This window comes from Teleopsis dalmanni, chromosome 1, assembly GCF_002237135.1.
Source record: "Teleopsis dalmanni isolate 2A chromosome 1, ASM223713v2, whole genome shotgun sequence".
Taxonomy (NCBI): Eukaryota; Metazoa; Arthropoda; class Insecta; order Diptera; family Diopsidae; genus Teleopsis; species Teleopsis dalmanni.
Genome location: NC_051846.1, coordinates 48,194,273 through 48,216,186, shown reverse-complemented (window position 1 = coordinate 48,216,186; position 21,914 = coordinate 48,194,273). Strand labels below are relative to the sequence as shown.

The following is a 21,914-nucleotide window of genomic DNA, read 5'->3' as shown; positions in this document are numbered from 1 at the left end:
TTAAAAAAAAAAAAAAAAAAAAAAAAAAAACTGTCACTGACAATTATTTGAAAAAAATGTCACTTTTTCGTTTTCTCAATTTTTCTTTTGCTTGAAATTTATCTTACGTATAGTTGCATTTGAAATATCACTTAATTTCAGTTTTTGTTTTAACGAAATTAAGGGCATTTTCCTTAATTTTGTTCTAACCTTAAAACTGAATTTTGTACGTAAAAAACAACTTAATTTCGCTGAAACGAAGATGAAGTTAAGATTTTTGCGAAATTAAGGTGTGTCTGAACATAGTATTAATCTATTAGATTTATTGATTAATTACTTGCTCACTTAGTGGGTCTGTCCATCAAAATTGTCCTTGGAGGCGTTCAGTACACTTTTGTTAAAAAGTACCATTTTTTCTGTTTATTTATTATGGGTTTTCAATATATTAGTAAATTTAATGATTTTTCAACGTAAGATGAATATAAAGATATTTCATCTGTCAATGCTAAAAGTATATACGAAGACGGGGTACACCTCATTAGTTAATTTGTAATATTCTAAATCAAAATTTAACATTTTCATAATTAAAAAAATGTGGCAATCAAGATGTGTTTATGTATGTATGCATAATTAATTATAAGTAAAATGATCTTAGTGCCTTTCCACCATTACGGCGTTCAAAGACATTTTTCATATCTTAGAACCGGCAAAGGCAATGTCTCCTCACTCCTTCTACATATTTCAACAATTTTTTCCTTTTACAGCAACAGTCTAAAGGATTTTTGCCTTAAGAATTTTTTGCTCCTTTTGATGGAGTTTTTGTTTTTCATTTTGCATTTTGCATTTCATTTACTTTATTTGCTGTACGTGTTCAAATGAATAACCATAATAATTAAGAAATATTATGAAAAATGCGCGCAAATTGAGGAAATGAAATTTTCCAGATTTTTTACTCTTGTTAATTTAGTAAATTTTTGCATGGGGCGCTGCGGTTTCTGTGGTTCGTTTCATTAAAAAAAAAAATAAATAATAAAAAAAAATCAAATACAAAAGCAAAATGGCAGCTATAATGTCAGTTCACTTGCCGTGATGGCGGTCAGTTTTTCTAGTACATATTTACATAGATATATATGGATATATGTATATATAAACGTTTACTGCTATATACATTCGTATACATATTTTTCTTTTCATTACAGTGCCATAAACTCCTGGAACTCTTATTTTTTTTATTTTTTTTTTCATTTTTTTATTTTTTGATTTTTTATGTATTGAACTTCCGCTCGGTTGGTTGGTTGAACTATGAAGTATTCAAATTTACTGTTGCTGCATGCCATTCAAAAAGTTTCGTTCAAAACTTAAGGTATAAAAATAATTATTTGCTAAAAGGCTTTATTGCATTTGCGGTCATTTTCAGAATTTTTCTTTAATTAAAAATGAAAGGTAATTGATGTAATTTTTAATGTCCTTTGTGTTTTTATTCAATATTATAAAGGTATTTGAAGCTTATGGCTTTTGAGGTTTGTTCATAATTAAAAAATTAAAAAACTTAATTGTTATTGCTTTTAAATTATTTATTTTCTAAGCAATAATATTATATCCATAAAAATTGTAAAAATATTTGTATAAAAAATTTCAATAAACTTAAAGAGTATATCTATTTAGTATTCAATTATAGATGAACAAGTGTTACTTATTTAAGAAATTTTAAAATAACTATGTATATATTGGCGTTACAGGAACCCTTGGCACGGACCCTTTGGACAGACTCTTGGATGCCCTAAATGTGATGCTACGTTAACTATGTTTTATATCTGTGTAATTTCTTTATTCAAATCAAACTATTATTTCTTTATTGAAATCTTTATTTATTAAAATCAGTTATTATTATTTCCATTCGTTTTAATCACAATTACAAAACTAGTTCACATTCCTACAAACGTCATGTGTCATCATTTTTTACAGGGTTGCCAATACTATGCATTGATATTAATATTGAAAATATAATTTGTAACAGCGCAAATGGACATAGCCAGATTCTAGACGTTACTTTAAATTGTTCAAATCAAATAGGATAACATATGATTTAATACTCATGCTTTGAAAGAAATTTTCATACAATGTTTTCGTCAAAAAATGAATGGAAAATGAGAAGATTTCAAGCAAACTACGATGCATCAATTTTCATGGATGGCTCGAAAATGGACTGCGATGTATGTTAGGAGCAGGAATTTTTGCATCATTTGCAGATTTAAAACCTTCCTTAGGCAACCTAATGAAGTTATAGTTTTCAGGTTGAATTCTTAGCAATTAGGGAGCCATATCGGTTAATTGCAAGTCACAACAAGAACAGGTGTAGTTTTGCTATTTTTTATTGACAGCCAATTGGTAATTAAAACTCTTCATTTCATCAAATCAAAGCTAGTTAATGAATGTAGAGAGGAAATTGTTGAATTATTTTCGTTGATATTACTCTCATCTTGGTTCCGGGACATAGGAATACTAAAGGGAATCAAATTTCATACGATTTGGCTCGCACTGGTGCTTTCATAAATGAATTCTCGAAAAAATGAAGTTATTTTAAAATTCATTGAAATAAGTACTTATCTCTATTTTCTTTAGCTTGCTAATTATAAATGGAAAATAGGTCAGGTGCAATTTTCCAGGTTATATAGTCCTTATACACGAAGACAAGATATTGGGAGTTCATTAAAAGTTACATTGTTAATAATGCAACGCTTACTATAGTTTCCTCTGGTCAGTGGTGTATAAGAACCCATGCAGAGAAACTACGCATTCCGTTTAATACTTATAGTAGATGTTGTGGCATCTTATAGAAAAAAGAAACAGTTATGTATTATTTCTGTGAATGTTCAGGCACTGGCTTTCGGAAAAAATATGTTTTTAGGGATGTAATTCTTTGGCAGTTTGTCAGACTGTTCATCGGTAAGAACGAAGGATCTACGGTAATCGGTAATTAGCTTAATTTGACGAAATACATTTAAATTTCATTTGTTTTTTTAAATCTTAAAGTTTCTCGTGGGGAATGTGGTAGTTAAGCGGCGAAAAATAACTAATTATGATCGGCTAAAAGATAGATTGATGTTGACCTGCAACCAACCATCAATATCATAATACAACTCAATTACCGCATCCATTACATACAAATCATGTACTTCAATAAACATTGTTTTGCTAATAATACCAATCAAAACAAAATAGTTCTCAAAAAGGTTAGATATTTAACACGTATTCAAATGAGTTTCAATCAAAATACAATAAAGGATCAAATATCAATTATTGATCAATAGCAAATATCAAAAATCAGCCACAATTGATCGGCAAATGATCAGCGGTAATATAAATACGGTAAAGAAAATGAGGGGATTGTGATATGATGTGATGTCGAAATAAAAAAAAATTTCACAAACTGAGGGTAACATTTTTTTTTTCTATTATCATTTTCAGGGATGAACTCTCTGTACTAGTTAGGGTATCAAAAGAGCATACCTATATTGTTATTCTTATGCAACAAATAATTTCGAAAATAATTGTTTAAAAAGGTTAATAGGCTTAATGTTTTTTTTTTTTGGTTATTATTTTAATTTGTTAAGCACTTGAGTTGTCTGTTTTTAAGTCTACCGATATTGAGGTTCTATGAAATAATTTTTTGCACTATTGTACGTGTTGACACTTACCTATTGACTTGTTAACAAAAGCAAAAAATAGACCATTTATATGTCAATATTTTGTCAAAAGTTTTTGCAAAAAATGATAGATACGTGATGAGGAGGGGTGCGTTGTGTGTATGGTGTGACTAATAATGTGATTAAATAACATGAAGTAATTCTCTACTTAAATTGAGATTAATTGACTTAGGAGTTTATTATTTTTGCATATTTTGAGATCACTTGGTAAAAAGTTTTTTTTATAGCTTCATTTATTTTATTAAGTCTGTTACAGATATTTAGTATTTTTTAAATCTAATGATTAAAGAAAGTAAGTTTTTCACAATAGTAATTAAGATTAATTGGAGAATAATTGTGAAAGCAATAAATAACATAGGTATGGTTGTGGCTATATATTAACAGTATATAATCATTTATTAATAACTGACAATATTTTGGATTTAATTTTGGTACAACAGTTTATAAGTTTATAAACTTATAAACTTTGTTTTAAGAGACGTTGCGACATATCATATGTGTATATATCATTTCTATGAAATAAATTTATGTATTTGTATTCTACAACGTTACTATGTAGAGTTGAGCAGCGCTACACTCAAAAAATTTTGTTTAAAGCAAACGAAGAATAAGTCCACTGTTCTTCGATAGTAAAACCCGATTGCTGAAGTTCACTACTCACAATCAAAGACATTCAGTCACTATAATCCTAGAACTCGTTGTTCAAAACGTTTATTTTGTTTCCCGAAAATATTCCGCATGTTTAGAATAGAATTTCGCTTACCACTAACGAAAAATTGGTCAACTGTTTTTTGTGTGCAATTTTTTGAGTGAAATGTAGTAAATGTAAAATAATCGAAGAAACGATTATCTTAAATGATCAAATCGTTGTCTTATAACTTTTCGCAACTGATTTGTATCAAAATTGTTAGATCAACATTTTTTGTGAAAAATAATTTATTTTCTATCGCAGTCAGAATTCAAATTTATAACTTATCGTTAGGACAATTTACGACTTTCTGTATTTTAAAAAAGTGCTTTTGGAGAAAGATCTACGTCTAACAACAATTTATTAACGGTGCATTAAATTTTTAATAGAACAACTAGGATATTGGGTATCACAGCATAAAACTATATTAGGTCAGAAAACTATTTATAATTTGCTATTTTTAAGCCAAACAAGATAACAATTTATGTATGGTATTACAACTGGTGAGTAAGTCTGTATCTATTTCTATAACCTAAAGCGTAAACTATTGTATGTGAAATGTGATGAGCTTGGGCCATCAATAATAATACGTAATATTCATGTCAATAACGTAATTGCTTATATTTGCTGGAGCTTGAACTACTGCAAGAAAATAGATTTTAAGTTAAAAGGATTCGAACAATAATTAAGAAACAACAACAAAAATTATAATTAATTTATTGAAATTTGGCTGACCATACGACGCCGTTTCGAGTATTACCAAGTACTTATCATCAGTGATCTCTTTTTATTAAAGAGTAGACTTGAAACTTGCCCAACAGCCGGTACTGCGGCCAGAAGAGTCCTATTGTACCAGTTTCACTATTGATTAAACAAAGCCCCTTAAATCTAGAGAAGAGTTCTTAATCTGCTCTGGTGACAGAAACTCTTTATGAAACAGGTTTCTTCTGTGCGTTATTAAAGCTGGACATTCACAAAGAATGTGCATGGTCGTTTCCTCATCTTCGAGGCATAATCTGCATTCCGAGTTAGCAGATAATTGTAGTTTATGAAGGTGATATTTCAGGCCATTACATTTTGAGAATTTAAGAATGTCTTTGTAGGAGTACGGTGTTATCAGTGCTTTGCTTTGTCTGAGTCCTGGAAAGTTTACCCAGTACTCCAGCCGCATATGATTTTCCATTTCCTTGATAATCTGTTTTGTACTGGCCCGTTTATTCCACAAAATGGTTGAGGACCTATAAAAACAGTTTTTGATGCAGTTCTGGCTAGCTCATCAGCTTTTTCATTTCCCAAAACTCCTCTGTGGCCCGGAACCCAGTAAAGGCTTAACTTATTCCGAGCTGTAAGTGATTGCAGAAGCTCGTAACACTTTAGGAAATGTTTTGATTTGAAAGTCCAAGAAGAAAGAGCTTTAAGAGCAGCCTGGCTGTCGGAGTAAATAATAATTTTCGAGCCAGAAGATTTTTTGATTAAATTGGATCTTACGCATAAGTTGATTGCGTGGATTTCAGCTTGGAAGACACTCGGTCATATGCCCATTGCCTCCGAAATGCTGGTGTTGGGTCCATATATCCATATATAACTAACTTAAAAATACAAAACTAATAACAATAAATGACTACTTTCTTAATATTTTTTATGGATTTTTATTACATATGTAGGTATTTCTATATATGAAATAGAACCACTGAAACCACTTTGTATAAAATCCTGAAATCAGAGAGGCTACAAAACAGGAAACAAAAAAAAAAAAACAAAAAAACGAAAGGCTATGACTCTGACAGCTTGTCAGACCATATTTTTTTAACAATATATGAGCTTAAAACTGAATGAAAAAAACTCATTTTCATTAAAATTTATAGAGCGTGCATTTTTGTTTCTAATTCCTAACAAAGATTAAAAAAACTGTTACAATTTTAATATAACTTTATAAAATTTTCATATAAAAAATCCTCTTTTTTCGGTCGACAATAAAGGAATATGTCAGCACGATACTTGGTTAAAAAAAAAGAGAAACTTTTAAAAATTTCAATAAAATTAACCCGGAAATTATGAGCGTGTCAAATGTGCGCAGAAATGTAAAACAACCCGTCAGTACATAATTTTTTCTAAATAGATTTTTGCTTAGTTACTTTTTCACTCTTAAGTTTTTTATATGCAATACAATTTTTATATATAAAAAACTTTTAATACTTGTTAACAATTGAATTATTTTTGTACATAAAAATTAGTATATTTCAGAGCAAATTCCTGGGACGCGAACGTGGGGTGGCTACCGTTTTTATAACCTCATTATTTGAGCCCACCCCTCGCGAACATTATCACTAAGGCATTAAGGATAACAGTAACGAAATATGCAAAAGACAAAAAAAATTGATATTCTAAGCTGTGAAAATACTTTTTATTATGTTTTTTTCTTATGTCTTTTATTTAAACAAAAATAAACTTTTTTGTTTTTTGTTACGAAATTTTTGAAATACTTGATTTTAATGTTAGATAAAGTCAAAAGGAGTTTTTTTTCAAATAGGGCATAAATTTTATAAGAAAAAAAATGGTCCAAATATGACATTTGTGCTTTAGGAACAAACATAAATTTAATTAAATCATTGAATTTTTTTATAATTACGTTTAATATATTGTGCCATTATCTTTAGTTGTAAAAGCTGTGCAATGAAGTGGGAATGTAACATACATCAAATATATAAGTACATATGTTTAAACTTTAATATAAAACAGGGCTATATATTATTAACAGTCTAAAACAGCTATAGTCTTTATGGTAGGGATATTGATTTATGTGCTTGAAAAGATACTCTAAGACTCCTTAAAATATATGTGTATATGTAACATACACATGTCTAAACTGTCTTTATAGTATATTGATTTAAATGTCTAAATTTCATATAAAAAAGGTTTACACATTGCTAACATTTTGTACCATGTGTTCTTTATAGAATATTGATTAATTTGCCCAAAAATATACTTTTATACGTTTAGAAGTCGAATATATTGAAAATCATTTACCTTCAACTAGCAATTCGAATCGTCATTTAATAAATTAGTATTTATTTTTTTATGCTTAAGTTCTTACAGAATTCTACTTTTAAATCATATTTACAATGAACTTAGTTATTTCTTCACACTTTCTTAAACTCCATTTCTAAAAATAAATCACCGTAAGTAAACGAAAATGCAAATTTACTATGCATAAAGCATATAAATGTACTAACTGGATTAAATATTTACTCATAATTAATATACACTTTTTCCACACTTAAAAATGAATTTCCACAAGACGCTCATTGAGACAACTTCAGCTCCAAATCCACATCCAACTTGTGTACTCCAACTCCGAAATTTATGCCTTATTTGCAAGACAACAGCATTAGCCCTACGGTTAATACTTAAGCGTAAATTAAACAAGCCAAACCAAGCATGCCAGCAAGGACATAACCTCCATTCCTATTTCCACTGTCATTGCCATCGCCATCGTCATTTGCTGTTGGTACAGATGTTGGTTCTGTAGCTGTTGCGAATGGAGCGTCTTGAATGTCAACAAGAAATGTTTTGTTGGCATGTTGGCGTGTTGTCAGTGAAAATCTGCTATCTCAATTTGAGGCTACATTGCCCATTACCCGCTAGGCGCTGATGAGTATTGTAGATTGCGTGTTGCATAGGCGGTAGTTTTCATCATCTGTTCACCATAATTAAAATGTAACGTAATGAAAAGTATTCTTCTATGAAATGAATTAAATATTTTAAGGCTATTTATGCATTTGCGTGCCTTGCTTTACGTTCCATTCTGTTGTCCTTGCAAAATTCTACCTCATGGGATATAAGCACTTTCTACGGACTTTTACCACCTTCTACTGCCGCTACTGCTTCTACTGCCGCTACCGCTTCTATAGCTTTGTTAGCTACAATGAGCTCTATACGAGCTCTATGTATGCTGTTGATGAATTATTAACGTATTCCAAATACAGCCGCTTTACTTGCAACTATAAGCTGATGAGTTCTAGGCTCAGAGGATGTACGTAGTAGCTATTCAGCAATTACAGTTTCGGCTGTGGGTATGTATTATTTAAACGTGCTGGTAATTCTACAGATATTTTACAAGAGATTTAAAAAAAATGATATACACACATATATACATAAGTATGCATACTGTATACAATCATAATGGCATGCATACAATGCATTTGTTTGTATGCATAAAAATGCAGTTTTAGTATATGAACGTACGTACTCGTACCTTTATGGAATTTGAATGGGTAAAGTGCATAAGCATTTTTCCATAACTTATTTTTTTGTTTTTTTTTTTGCTTTTAATTTTTTGCTCTATCAGTTCAAGGTAGTTTATTTACTCACTCATATATGTGTTGGATATAGTTTTCAATGTAAAGCTTCAATGCAGCACAATAATAATAATAAAAATCTGAAATACTGAAAAAACCTCTTAACAAAGAAAAAAGAAGGATTTTTTAAATTGCATAAAAATTGCTGTTGCATGCAAATTCAATGCATTGCATATGCATACATCCTTTCTTGCCACTAATACATACAATTTGCATAAGGATTTGCCTGTGTGTGAGCCGAGCGAAATTTGTTTGCATCATAATAATGATGGCGGTTTTTAGTATTCATACTTTTCGAGTGCACTGTATATATATTTCTATATATACATATTCATATTCACGAATGTGTAGGCTTATTCATAATACAATATCACATACCATACATACGCAGTGTTTAAACATTGGACTTATTGCAATTCTGTTTGCTGTTTCGAAAGTTGCATAATAGGATGTCTGCTCATGCACTTAGTCACCATAATTACTTTTTTTCCCAGATCCTTTCTCGTTTTTCTTTATTTTTACATTTTTACTTGCAACAATATTGCTTTTGTTGCTATTTGTTGTTGCTGTTGGCGCTAATGCTGCCGCTGTAGCCCTTATATTGATTGTTAGGCAAGCGCATTAATTTTAAATTATGACGTATCCCTATACTTCTTAATAAATATCATTAAATAAAAATGCATTTAGTGCAACTTTATTTTACTGCAATGCAATTTTATTTAAAAGCTTTAATTAGTCCTTCAATTTTTTATATATTCTATTATTACAAGCTGCAAATCAATTAATGCTATACTTAATGGAAATGCGGTTTCGTATCCTTGTGAACCAAAGGCTTTTATCTATGGCAATTTTAATTAATTGATAAAATCAAGAACTATACTCTGGAAATGAAAAAGTTGATGATACATACTTACCGCGCACATATTTACCTATAAACTAAATCATGAAATTAAATAAGTTTTCAATGTATTTAAATTCATGTTTATTATATAATAACTAATAGTATATAAAAAGTATATAAAACCGAAATATCTAAATAAAATAAAAATATATAAATAAATTAAATAAATAAAATATATATTAAATAAAAATATATACTGTGATAAGTTATTATATGGTAATAAACTGGAAGGATAGCATAAAATATTTAGGCATTACGGTGCACAAACGATTCACATGCCTTAAAGATGTTCAACTGAAAAGAATTAGCTATGCCCAAAAGTCTGCATCACTTCCAACCACTATTCAAAAATGAAAATCTCAATGCTAAGAATAGGAACCTGTTATATAACCAAATAATTCGACCATCACTTCAATATGGATGTGTAGAGTTTAGCAACGCCTTAAACATTACTATTCGCCAGCTAGAAATTGTACAAAGCCAGGCTCTGAAAAGACTTTTCAAGGTATCATGGTACATTAGGACGAATGACATACTCAGGGACCACAAGATTAATCCGATCAAAAAATATATAAAGAATAGAGCCCTGAAATGATTTACGAAAACTGGCAGGTTTATCAATACCGCTTTATCGAATTTCAGAGTGGTTATAGGCTCCACGGGGAGGTATGCAGATCTGAGGGTAATTATTGCTTAGTCTGATGAAGTGATAAACAATAATCCAGTCAAGGCGTAGGGTTGTGAAGAAACTTCACAGTTAATAGAGAGTAAAAGTGCTCAAGTGCTCTGATTCAACTAGCCTCAACATAGTAAATATTATATACCATATAATGGAAATAAAATTTTATTCGCTAGAATAGTGCAAAATTAAAATAATATCAAAGTAACACATAATATCGATATATGTTGTGCTTCTGTGTAATTCATGGAGAAAAAATATTTATTATATTGATTAATTCTAATATTTGATCTAATATCTAATATCGATGAATAAACTCGAGGCTTTTGAAATGTGGTGCTACCGACGTATGCTCAAATGAATAGCTGTCACACTGAACTTTTTCAAATAGAGGCTGGAGTTCCCCAAGGAAGTGTGTTGGGTCCTACTCTATATACTCTGTTCACAGCAGATCTCCCACTCAGCGATAAAACATACACTGCAACATTTGCGGATGATACTGTAGTGATGGCGAAACACGCAGATCCTGTAGTAGCTTCACAACTTTTGCAAAGTAATCTGAACGATGTCAACGCATGGCTAGACATTTGGCACATTGAAGCTAACGATAACAAATCAGTTCAAACTACTTTTACACTCCGCCACGGTACCTGCCCTTCCGTTAGACTGAATGGCCGTGAATTGCCGCAAGCTGAAAACGCCAAATATCTAGGTGTACATTTTGATCGCCGTCTAAATTGGCGTCACCACATCTTTACAAAACGGAAGCAGTTAGGACTAAAGCTACGCTCACTTTACTGGCTACTTAATCCCAAATCCAAATTATCGCTACAAAATAAAATACTTTTATACAAGGTCGTCTTACAGCCAATCTGGACGTACGGTATACCCATCTGGGGTATAGCAGCGAAGTCAAACCTAGATATGATTCAGAGGTTTCAATCAAAAATACTACGTATCTGCGCCAACGCCCCATGGTTTATCCCGAATAACGTCCTACATCATGATCTTGGCATCCCTACTGTGTACGAGTCAATACAGCAGATAAGCAGCAACTATCACTCACGACTGGTAGTTCATCCTAACCCCCTTGCCGCAGGCCTAACGAGGGATGCTTTTAACATTCGTAGATTAATACGCTATGCAACTTCGGATTTGCCGAGCAGATTCTAAAAATTGTAATTCTTCATAAGGCGGTGATTACCACTGGGTAGTCCCGTACATGCCAATCTTATATTGTTATTGCCATAAGTAGTTCTTATTATTCATGAATAGAATAGATTGTATTTAATAAAATGAAGTTTAAAAAAAAAAAAAAAAAAAAAAAAATAAGCTGGACAGAAAAAATTACAAATACAGTGGCACTTCGGCGTGTCAACAAAGAGACAGAAATATTAGAGACAGTAAAACGACGAAAGTTGGAGTTTTTTGGTCATATTTTGAGGCATCCGGAAAAGTACGGACTACTAAAATTAATCATTGAAGGCAGAATTGAAGGTAGACGTGGCCCTGGGAGGTGAAAGATATCATGGCTGAAGAATTTACGTCAATTGTTTAATAAAAGTACAAGATCACTTTTTCGAGAAGCTGTAGATAAAATCAAAATAGCAATCATGTTAGTCAACGTTCGAAGCGGACAAGGCACCTAGAAGAAGAAGAATATTTGAAATATTACAAAAAAATAAGCTTATATATTACTTGTGAAAAATAAATGATTTTTCTGCTGTTATTTTAATATATAAAATATTACGACTGCAAGTATTTCACGAAAAAATAAGAAGAGAAAGAAAGCTATTGACAAGATTACTTTTATTTGTTACAATGTTGTTAAGAAATTGAAATAAATTATAGTATGATAAAAAAGGAAAATAAAATATTTTAATTAAACAATTGCTTCATAACAACGGGTAACAAATTCACACAAATACCCCGGCATTTATGGAACCACACTGTTCCACTTACCTACCATGAATGACATCAATAAAGTCTCGTCAATTAAAAATCCGTAAATAGAAAATTTTATGATTATTATGGTTATCCTTGATTCTAACATTTTGTAAAAGTAAAAAGGATTATTGTATACATTATAGCGAACCTGTTTTGTAACAAAAGAGAAATAATAGGAAAATGAAAAAAATCCTTTATTAGAAAATATGGAACGCATTTTTAAAATATTCTGAACAGCTTCATTTGCATAAAAAATGAAAGAATTTGTTTCCTGAACGGTGCAAGGCATAAAGGATGCTGAAGTGTGACACGTAGTGTCGTCATTTCTGTTGCTTAAGTGTCACGATTTATCCCATAGGAAATCTCAAACTTTAGTCTAATATGCAAATTATGAAACGTGGGAATTTAAAACAAAATCATATATAAATTCTTAGACTTTTCTTAAGAGTTTATTTTGAATGTGAAAGAGAAATGACATTTTATTTAAATTTTTATACGAAGATCAGTGATATTTGTGTTATTTTCAATTGTCATACTACTCACCCATACAACTCAGAACAATCACCCTGATTGTTCTCACAACAATTTCAGTATTCATATTAAATTTTTTTTATTATCAAAGTGGCAATTATATTGTTGTCCTGTGATAGAATCCTCAGTATTAAAATAACCTCTGATAATCTTTTATAAGCATATGCATGAGTGTATAAAATACGATCGTCTTTTTTAATTCCGAGCAGAGTGGATAATGAAGCTGGGTAAAGTAATCTAACCCTTTCAAATTATTTTCTACATTTTGCATATAAAGTGGTTTTTTTTCTAATTAAACTTTTGTGGAATTTTTATATACATAGTTTTTACCTGAAATTTTACAATTGAAATGAAACAGAATTTTTATATTTTCGATAGAAATTACTTTTAAAGCATCACTTGGGATGAATTTGTACTCACATGCATCTGGTTTGATTCTTTTCTTAAAATCTAACATATTTTGAACTGAATAAATATGGAACTGGTTTTATCCTCCTTTTATTTTATTTTTTTAAATTAATTTCTATTTACATAGTTCCAGTTTGAAAAATATTACAAGTGATATTAATATTTTTGACAGATGACAATCAAATATGAAATGCAATGAGGTTAAATGCCATTGTCCCAGTAAAAAAGAATTTTCCATAGATAGTTTCGAAATGACTATTAAAATAATTTAATTCAATTTTTGTTAAAAAATCTTAATTTCGAATACATATTTTATATAGAGGACTAAAATAATAATGTAATGTGTGTAATAAAAAATAAGTGTGTATTAAATAAATAAAAATGGTTGTAATTTTTAAACTGTGTTCTTCCGTTCCAAAGGAATGTTTAAAAAAATTTGCGGATTACGTAAATGGTTATAGTTCCTTCAATACTAACACGCAGCCCTGGTTTGGTGGCCAGTTTTGGATAAGATAATAATAACTATTGTTCTAAAAGAAAAGCAAACAGCTAGTATAAGAATCACAGGGGTTCGTAAGACTTGCTCCATAGATGTATTAAACATAATGTTAATTCTTCTACTCATCGAACTTTGCTGGGAGCGGTTTTGTCAGGTTCAAAGAAACAGTATTCATACCGAACCGTATGAAATACTCTGACACTCGCAGATATAAATTATTACCTTTGAGTACTTATGATTATTATTATTATAATTATTATTATTATAATTAATATTATTATTAGAATTTTCATTATTATAATAATTATTATTATAATAATTGTTGTTATAATTATTATTATTATAATTATTATTAAAATAATTATTATAACTGAAATCTAATGATCTATTACACTTTCTTCGTGGTCTTAGAGTATTTCTTCAAGTTCAATTTACTCCATTTTGTAATAACTAACCTATATTAAAGAGTTTTACTTTTTCATCCGATATGAGATGCCAATCTAGTTATGTTACTTTTTTCGTTTATGTATCAGTACCTGGCAAACTCTTAGTATGCGTTTTTGGCTATCTGATGAAGCAATGATTTTAAAGGTTGAAGTTTTAAAGATTAGAGATGCATGCAAACCACACCAAGAATAGGTATAAGGTAGCAATTCTCTTTTACTGCCAAGCGACAAATAAACCATTTTAATTATCCCCCATTAAATCAAAGATAGTCATAGAATGTAGAACAGATATCAATGGACTAAGCTAACTCGTTGACTTCATTATTATTTGGGTTTTCGTTCATAGGAATATTAAAAGGCGTAAAAAAGCTGACAATTTTATGCGCATTGATGTTATTTAAATGCCTTTTTAGGGGTATTAGACTACGGTACCCTGAAGAATGTGAATAATGGCATATGTTTGTCCTGTATTAAGCAAGTTAGTAATAAATGGAATTCACTACATAACACATATGTAACATTAAGGTTAGCTTAAACTTTGTATAGTAAAATCATTTACCGTGACCTTATAAATAGAACGGGTCTTCTGCTGTTGGTTACAGCCAATTGATAAAGAAATAATTCAGAGGGAATACATATGGCTGGGGCATACTCTTTGCATCCAAATACCGAAATTATTCATGTTACATTCGAGTGAAATCCGCAGAAAAGAAGAAACTGTGGTTGGCCGAGGCCAACATGGAGAAGAACCATCAGTAAAGAAACGAGAAAATCATTTAGTGAGCTAAGAGCAATAGCACGCGATCGTAGTAATTCGAAATCTTTTGTCACTAAGTTCATAGACTAAGTTCATAAATGTTATGTCTGAACAACTCAATTATAATAGATATACAACGAAAATACGCTGTATATATATAACACAGATAAGGGTTGTATATATATAAACTAATTTCAAAAATGTGTTGGACTTGATTTTTATGAATCCTTGATCATAAATCTTTGATTTGAAATCCAAACATGCCAGATAATGTATATTATAATATTAACTTAATTTAAGCCAAAAGCAATATTTTGTTCAGTAAAAATATGTTTCTAAACAATAAAAACTTTATATTAAAATGAATTTATTGTAAGTGTACCATGTTTACACTTACAATTATCAAAGTTTATTAGCACATTTTTGTTTGAATTTTATATAAAAAGTGGTACTTATTGCTGCACATTTCTCGAGTTAATTGCGATAACGTACTGCAAAATTTACATATAAAAGTGTTGCAAATAAATAAAGTTTTGAATAAATAATAATTTTATGAGTGTATTTAAATGGTAATTATAACCTATTTAATATGTAAAAAAAATTGTTGTGGTGAAGAGCATTTTTTCTATTCCAGAATATTTAACTTGGCATAAAATTTATGTAGTCACATAGGTGAATGCTTGAGGATTTTAAAAAATTTCATAATAAATGTTATTTTTTTATTTTTATTTTATTTTGTATGTATGAATGCTTATTTGTTGTTAATTTCTATAGCTTATTGATATTGATTTTAATTAAAAAAGACTTTGTTGTGAATATAAATATATAAATGCACTTTTGACAATTTTAAATAGCACCCTTTATTTTGCGCTTAAAAAATCTGTAACATAATTAATGATTACAGTAAAATATTACGATTGAAAAATTAAACTAAAAATTTACTCACCTTTGTCTAGCAATCACAAACAAGAAAAGAGAAAAAATGAAAAACGGAAATTTACTAAAAATTTTGAAGTCTCCAAGTCAGCTGTTTGCCATGATTGCCAGACAAAGGTTTTTAAATTATTCGCAATTTTCGGCAACATTCTCCTCCCCGCAGGCGACCCCAATGTCGTTTGCGTCAACTTTGCCGATATCCAGAATGGCCAGCTTTACGGCAGGGCGCTCCAAAAAGCCTTTTGTTGTTTTGACCTTAGCTCGTCTTACTTGGCCGTCTTTCGCTACAGTTGTCTCGATAACTATGCCTTTTACCCAAGTATTTCTCTTAGCCATTTCATCAACTATCAGCACAACGTCTCCTACCGTAATGGGTTTCACTTTATTGAACCATTTGCCGCGACGCGTTAATGTCGGAAGTATCTCACGCACCCATCGTCGCCAAAATTGATTTGCAAACATCTCAGATTGTAGCAGGCACATCTTTGGATCGATTCTCTTAGCATCACAAAATGGTTTCAAACCATTAGCGCTCCCCAACAAGAAATGGTTTGGAGTTATTGGATCCTCATCTTCACTATCGAGTGACACGTAGGTTAAAGGACGCGAGTTGATGATCATTTCAACTTCAAGTAATGCAGTACGTAAACTTTCATCCGTAAAACGTTGAGATGGCGAAATTTGATACAGCACTGTCGTAATTGTTCTAATCAGTCGCTCCCACGCTCCTCCCATATGTGGTGCTGCCGGTGGATTAAATTTCCAGTCTATTCCTTGATGAGCTAGCTTGTGTTGCATAACCGAGGAATCAATGTTCTTCAACTCCTTTCTTAAAACGTTCTCGACACCGTGAAAATTCGTTGCATTATCGCTGTAGATGGTGATAGGTTCTCCTCGTCTGGCAATAAAATTTCTTAAACACATTAGGCATGAGTCAGTACTAAGACTATGGGCGATTTCGATGTGAACGGCTCTGATAGTCAAACAAGTTATTATAACACCCCACCTTTTCAGTGCTTTGCGATTCTCAATAACCACCATTGGTCCAAAATAATCAATACCCACATGAGTAAATGGACGTTGAAAAGCTGCTAGTCGTGCTGGGGGAAGTAAGGCCATTTGCGGCGCTTGAGGTATTGCCGATGAAATTTTACATACGTTGCAGTTTCGTCGCATCGATTTGAATAATGGTCTCAATTTTGGTATGAAATACAATTGTCTGACCTCATTTAAAGCAGTTTCATGTTGGATGTGATAAAATCGTTCATGATAGTGCGCACATATAAGGTACGATACTCTATGTTTTGGCGGTAAGAAAATAAAATCAGTTTGAGGTTTACACTCATTCGTAAAGTTACTCGCTCTGTTTTTTACTCTTATGAGCTCATTGTTATCCATATACACCTGCAACCTATATAACGGACTGTTCCTTTCTACTATTCTCCCCATTTTCAGTGTCGACCAATCTTCAAGTAGTTCCTGTTGCACGCTTTTGTATATTAAGAGCTTCGCGCGCTCAATATGTTGAACAGTCAAAATAACGTTTGTAGCATTGAAACCGCCACAACGAGCCTTTAGTTTCCCAATGTAGAGTAGCCAATTTGCAACGGCACGGTACAACTTGATCCAGGATGAAAAATATTCATAATTGAAACATGGTTGTGTCTCGCGATGATATAAAAATTTTGCACGAGTTTCACTGGTCTCCATCGAACCTAAGTCCACCTCAGTTGGCCATTTATCCTCGTCTTGTAGCAAAAATTCTGGTCCTTCGACCCACCGCTGCACATATTCGGGACTTTGTTTTGTTTTCGTTGCACTGTCTGCAGTATTTAATTTCGTGGGTACCCATCTCCACTCTTCGACGGTTGATGCTTCTTGAATTTCTGCAATGCGAAACATTACGAATTGTTGAAATTGACGTGGATCACCACGCAACCACTTTAGCACCGTTTTGGAATCGCTCCAAATGAAACGCTTTTTAATATCAAATGTGTGTACTTTACATATTGTATTCATAAGCCGTGTGCCAATTACAGCAGCTTGTAGCTCCATTCTTGGAATAGACATCGGTCGCATTGGAGCGACTTTGGTTTTTGCTGCTACGATCCTCGTACTTACTCCATATTTATCTTTAATGCGGAAGTATGATACAGCTGCATAAGCAAACTCACTCGCATCTACGAATGTATGAATTTGTACATCACATGAACTTTCTGTTATGTATGGTGAATAACAACGGGGTACAGAAATATTAGCAAAAATAGGCATGCAGGCAACCCAAGCTAACCACTTGCCCATAAGATCGGGTACCAGTGGTTGATCCCAGTCGATTCCGCTTCTCCAAATATCCTGAATAAGTATTTTTAAATATGATGTGAGGCAAGCTGCCAGTCCCAATGGATCAAAAATGGACATTAAAATTTGAAGTACTTCTCTTTTAGTGGGTACAATTTCATCTGCAAAAACATTACGACGTAAACGAACGAATTTTAAAACATATTTAAAGCAATCTGACTTCGGGTCCCAATACATGCCGAGAATTTTTTCGATCGGAAGTGTGTCGATATTATTATCAAACGACTTACCCGTCTGTTCACCATGTTCGTTTAACGCAGCTAAAACTTCTGGTGCATTACTTGTCCAGCTTCTCATATGGAAACCACCTTGTTCATGTATGTTGCGAACTGCCTCGGCTAATGCTATTGCTTGTTCAATGGAATTTGTTGAATCTATAAAGTCATCCACGTAATGATTGTTTTTAATAGCGTACACTGCTCTAGGATTTTCAGCTATAAATCTTTCTGCGTTCAGGTTTCGAATAAAATGCGCTATATATGGTGAACATCGCGCACCAAAGCTAACTACTTTAATTTATAAACGCAAATACATATTTTTAAATGTCTCACTGAACCATAGAAATCTCTGAGCATCAGTATCTGCTTCTTGTACTAGAATTCGATGAAACATTTCAGCAATGTCACCACAGACAGCTATTCTTCCTATACGAAAATTTAATAATATGTTTATAAGTGGTCGCAGCATATCCGGCCCCTTCAGCAAAAAATCGTTTAGTGACACTCCTTCAGCTTTGGCTGCAGCATCCCAAACTAATCTATGCTTTTTCGGTTTAAGTAGATTGCGCACAATAAAAATTGGTAAATACCAAATCTTTCCACCTCGCTCGTTAATTGCTTCTGGTGGCAACTCAGTTGCGTAGCCCTTGCTGACTAAAGTAGTGATTTGTTCCTTTAGCTTTTGACACAATTCAGGGTCCCCATGCATTTTTCGACGTAAGCACTCCGCTCGACGTAATGCCATCGGCAAGCTATTTGGCAATTCGACCGTATCGGTGTTCCATGGCAAATTGACAACGTAGCGGTTTCCGCGTAACTGGCACTTGCGCATTATTTCCTCTGCTCGCTGATCCTCAACTGAAAGTAATTCTGCTTTTGGGGTAGCCACCGCGACATTCTCGTTTACTATAAATGTCTTTACTAACTCATGAAGCTCCCTATCAGCTTCTTGTCCACAGCTACATTTGTGTAGGTTTAAGTTGTTACGGTGGTTTAATTCACCACCACCAAAAACTGTCCAACCAAGACGTGTTTTCACCGCCACGGGTTCTTGCCAGCCACCCTCCCTCACCTTAAGTGCTGAAATTAAATTTGGATTATTTACGCCGATAATCAGCATGGGGACAGCATTTGTATAACTTGCTAGAGGCAAGCCATCTAAATGCGGATACCCTTGTTTTATTTTATCAGCTGCAAAAGATTCTGCTGACATGCGTAAGTTGCTTACTGTGCGGACATTTTTCAATGGGAATTTTTTAGCTTGAGGAGCATTGGCAGAAATTTGTAGGTTGAGCCTTTTTGAGTTATTTTCCTGTCGACTGATATTACCTGTCCAATTAATGCATAGCGCATCCTGGATACCATCGTTTCCCAATTCATCGGCTAGACTTGCTTCAATAAGCGTTAGTGTTGACCCATCGTCCATCAATGCATATGTGTTAATAGTCCTTTTGGTGCCATATAAAGTAACTGGAAGAATTCGGCAATATGAACAGTTTTTATTCACTGATGAATTATGGTTGTTGAGTAACGCTTTGTTTGAGTATGGACTTAAACTTATTTGTTCTACTATATCCGATGAAACATTGTTAGCTGTAAAAGATATTGCTGGCGTAGATTGGTCTATCCGAGAATGCAGCATGGGGTGGTGTCGTGCATTGCAGCCATCAATGCCACACACTTTATTATTGAAACAGCGACGCCTATGCTCGCCTAAGCATTGTCGGCACAGCTTCTTTTCCTTGACAATGCGCCAGCGTTGATTAGTAGGCTCGTTCTTGAATATTTCACATTCCATTATTTTATGTCCGCCGCCACAAATGTAACACCTAACTGCCGTGGTTGTCATTTCAGCTGTCTGATGTACGTGCACTCGTCCTTCCTTTTTTAGTGGTTTATCTAAAAAAGAAGGTGTAGCTACTCTACTTGCCGCATTTGCTAAAGATGAAAGCCACGCTGAAAAATCGCGAAGTGTAGGTTCGGCTATTGATGCTGAATGTAGTGCCCATTTGAGCTTCATATCTTCAGTTAATTTACTTATTAACTCATGTAATAAGAGTGGATTATTAAAATAACTTTTGAGCTTACATGCCTCAATTGTTGCAACTACATTATTAATGTTGACTGCAAAGTCAATTAAATCGCCCAGCCTACCCCTTGGAGGCGGTAACTGACGCATTTTCTCAATTAACTTATTTAGAATTATTTCTGGTCGTCCAAAATACATACGAAGAGTGCTTATTATTTCTCCAACCATATTAGGCAACACCAACATATTGCGTACTACATCGCGCGCTTTACCAATGAGGCACCTCTGTAAGCGCATTAGACATTCATAATCGGAGAAACCTGCGATTTGCTTAGTTTGTTCGTACGCACTTATAAAAATGTGCCATTCTTCTGGATCGCCGCGGAACGTAGGCAAATCTCTCGGTATGCATTGACGCGCTGCTAGCTGAGACGACGTAAGCGTGGGAGCGATCTGTAAGGTATAAAGAGATGGATTATTTACTAACCTTGGTGTACTCTGTAGATGAGGTTGGCCATGTGGCGAAAAGTGTTCATCAGCTACGGCTTGATGTGCATTCAGCTGAGGCCCAACTTCAGGCAAATGTGATTCCACGATACCCTCGTCGTCACTATCTGCAGTGAGGATTTTAAATTTTTCCCGCAAATAGCTCTCCCTAATCTGCAACGACTCTTCTAGCTGTTGCAACTTAAGTTGTTTTATTCGAGTAATGTTGGCGCTGGGCTGCTGCTGTTGTCTACTATGTTGACCATCATCCTCATTGTGTTTGTGTGAGATTTTATCATCACCATCTGCATCTCCAACTTCAAGTATGGCTGCTGATGTCAAACCTTTTTGAAGAGGCAGCTCCACGTCATTATCATTTTCCATTGAAGAAAGATTTTTTAAGAATTTCTTGTTGTGAATATAAATATATAAATGCACTTTTGACAATTTTAAATAGCACCCTTTATTTTGCGCTTAAAAAATCTGTAACATAATTAATGATTACAGTAAAATATTACGATTGAAAAATTAAACTAAAAATTTACTCACCTTTGTCTAGCAATCACAAACAAGAAAAGAGAAAAAATGAAAAACGGAAATTTACTAAAAATTTTGAAGTCTCCAAGTCAGCTGTTTGCCATGATTGCCAGACAAAGGTTTTTAAATTATTCGCAATTTTCGGCAACAGACTTCATAACATCAACAAAAACTGTATTTAATTATAATAAAATTCAAGGACCGTCAATTAAAAGTTTACTGAACGTTTTCAATGAGTGTCGGTAACAAATAATCAAATATAAAAAATAAAAATAAAAAATAAATAATCAAAAAATAAAAAAGAAAATTATAAAAAAATATGAAAGGAAAAATTTAAAAAATTGTTTGTAAAAAAAAAAAAAATTAAAAAAAAAGAAAAAGAAAATAAAAGTATAAAAAACTTTTCCTTGTTCGATAATGAAAAATATTTCAGAAAATTATGTTTATAAT

General features: G+C 32.5%; 2 protein-coding genes across 2 annotated transcripts in view; both read right to left on the bottom strand.

Moving 5' to 3' along the window:
• LOC119680739 (ice-structuring glycoprotein-like) overlaps positions 1-9,655 on the bottom strand; it is a 23,827-nt gene extending 14,172 nt beyond the window's left edge. The window contains exon 1 of the mRNA XM_038093698.1: positions 9,647-9,655. Within this exon, the coding sequence (XP_037949626.1) occupies positions 9,647-9,655 (9 nt within the window). The remainder of the gene's footprint in view (positions 1-9,646) is intronic.
• Positions 9,656-15,962: 6,307 nt separating this feature from the next.
• Positions 15,963-21,311, bottom strand: LOC119680729. Its single transcript, XM_038093689.1, has 2 exons — positions 18,746-21,311; positions 15,963-18,700 (listed from the first exon to the last, which is right to left on the bottom strand). Exons 1-2 carry the CDS (start codon positions 21,309-21,311, stop codon positions 15,963-15,965), a joined length of 5,304 nt encoding a protein of 1,767 aa, XP_037949617.1.
• Positions 21,312-21,914: the final 603 nt, after the last annotated feature.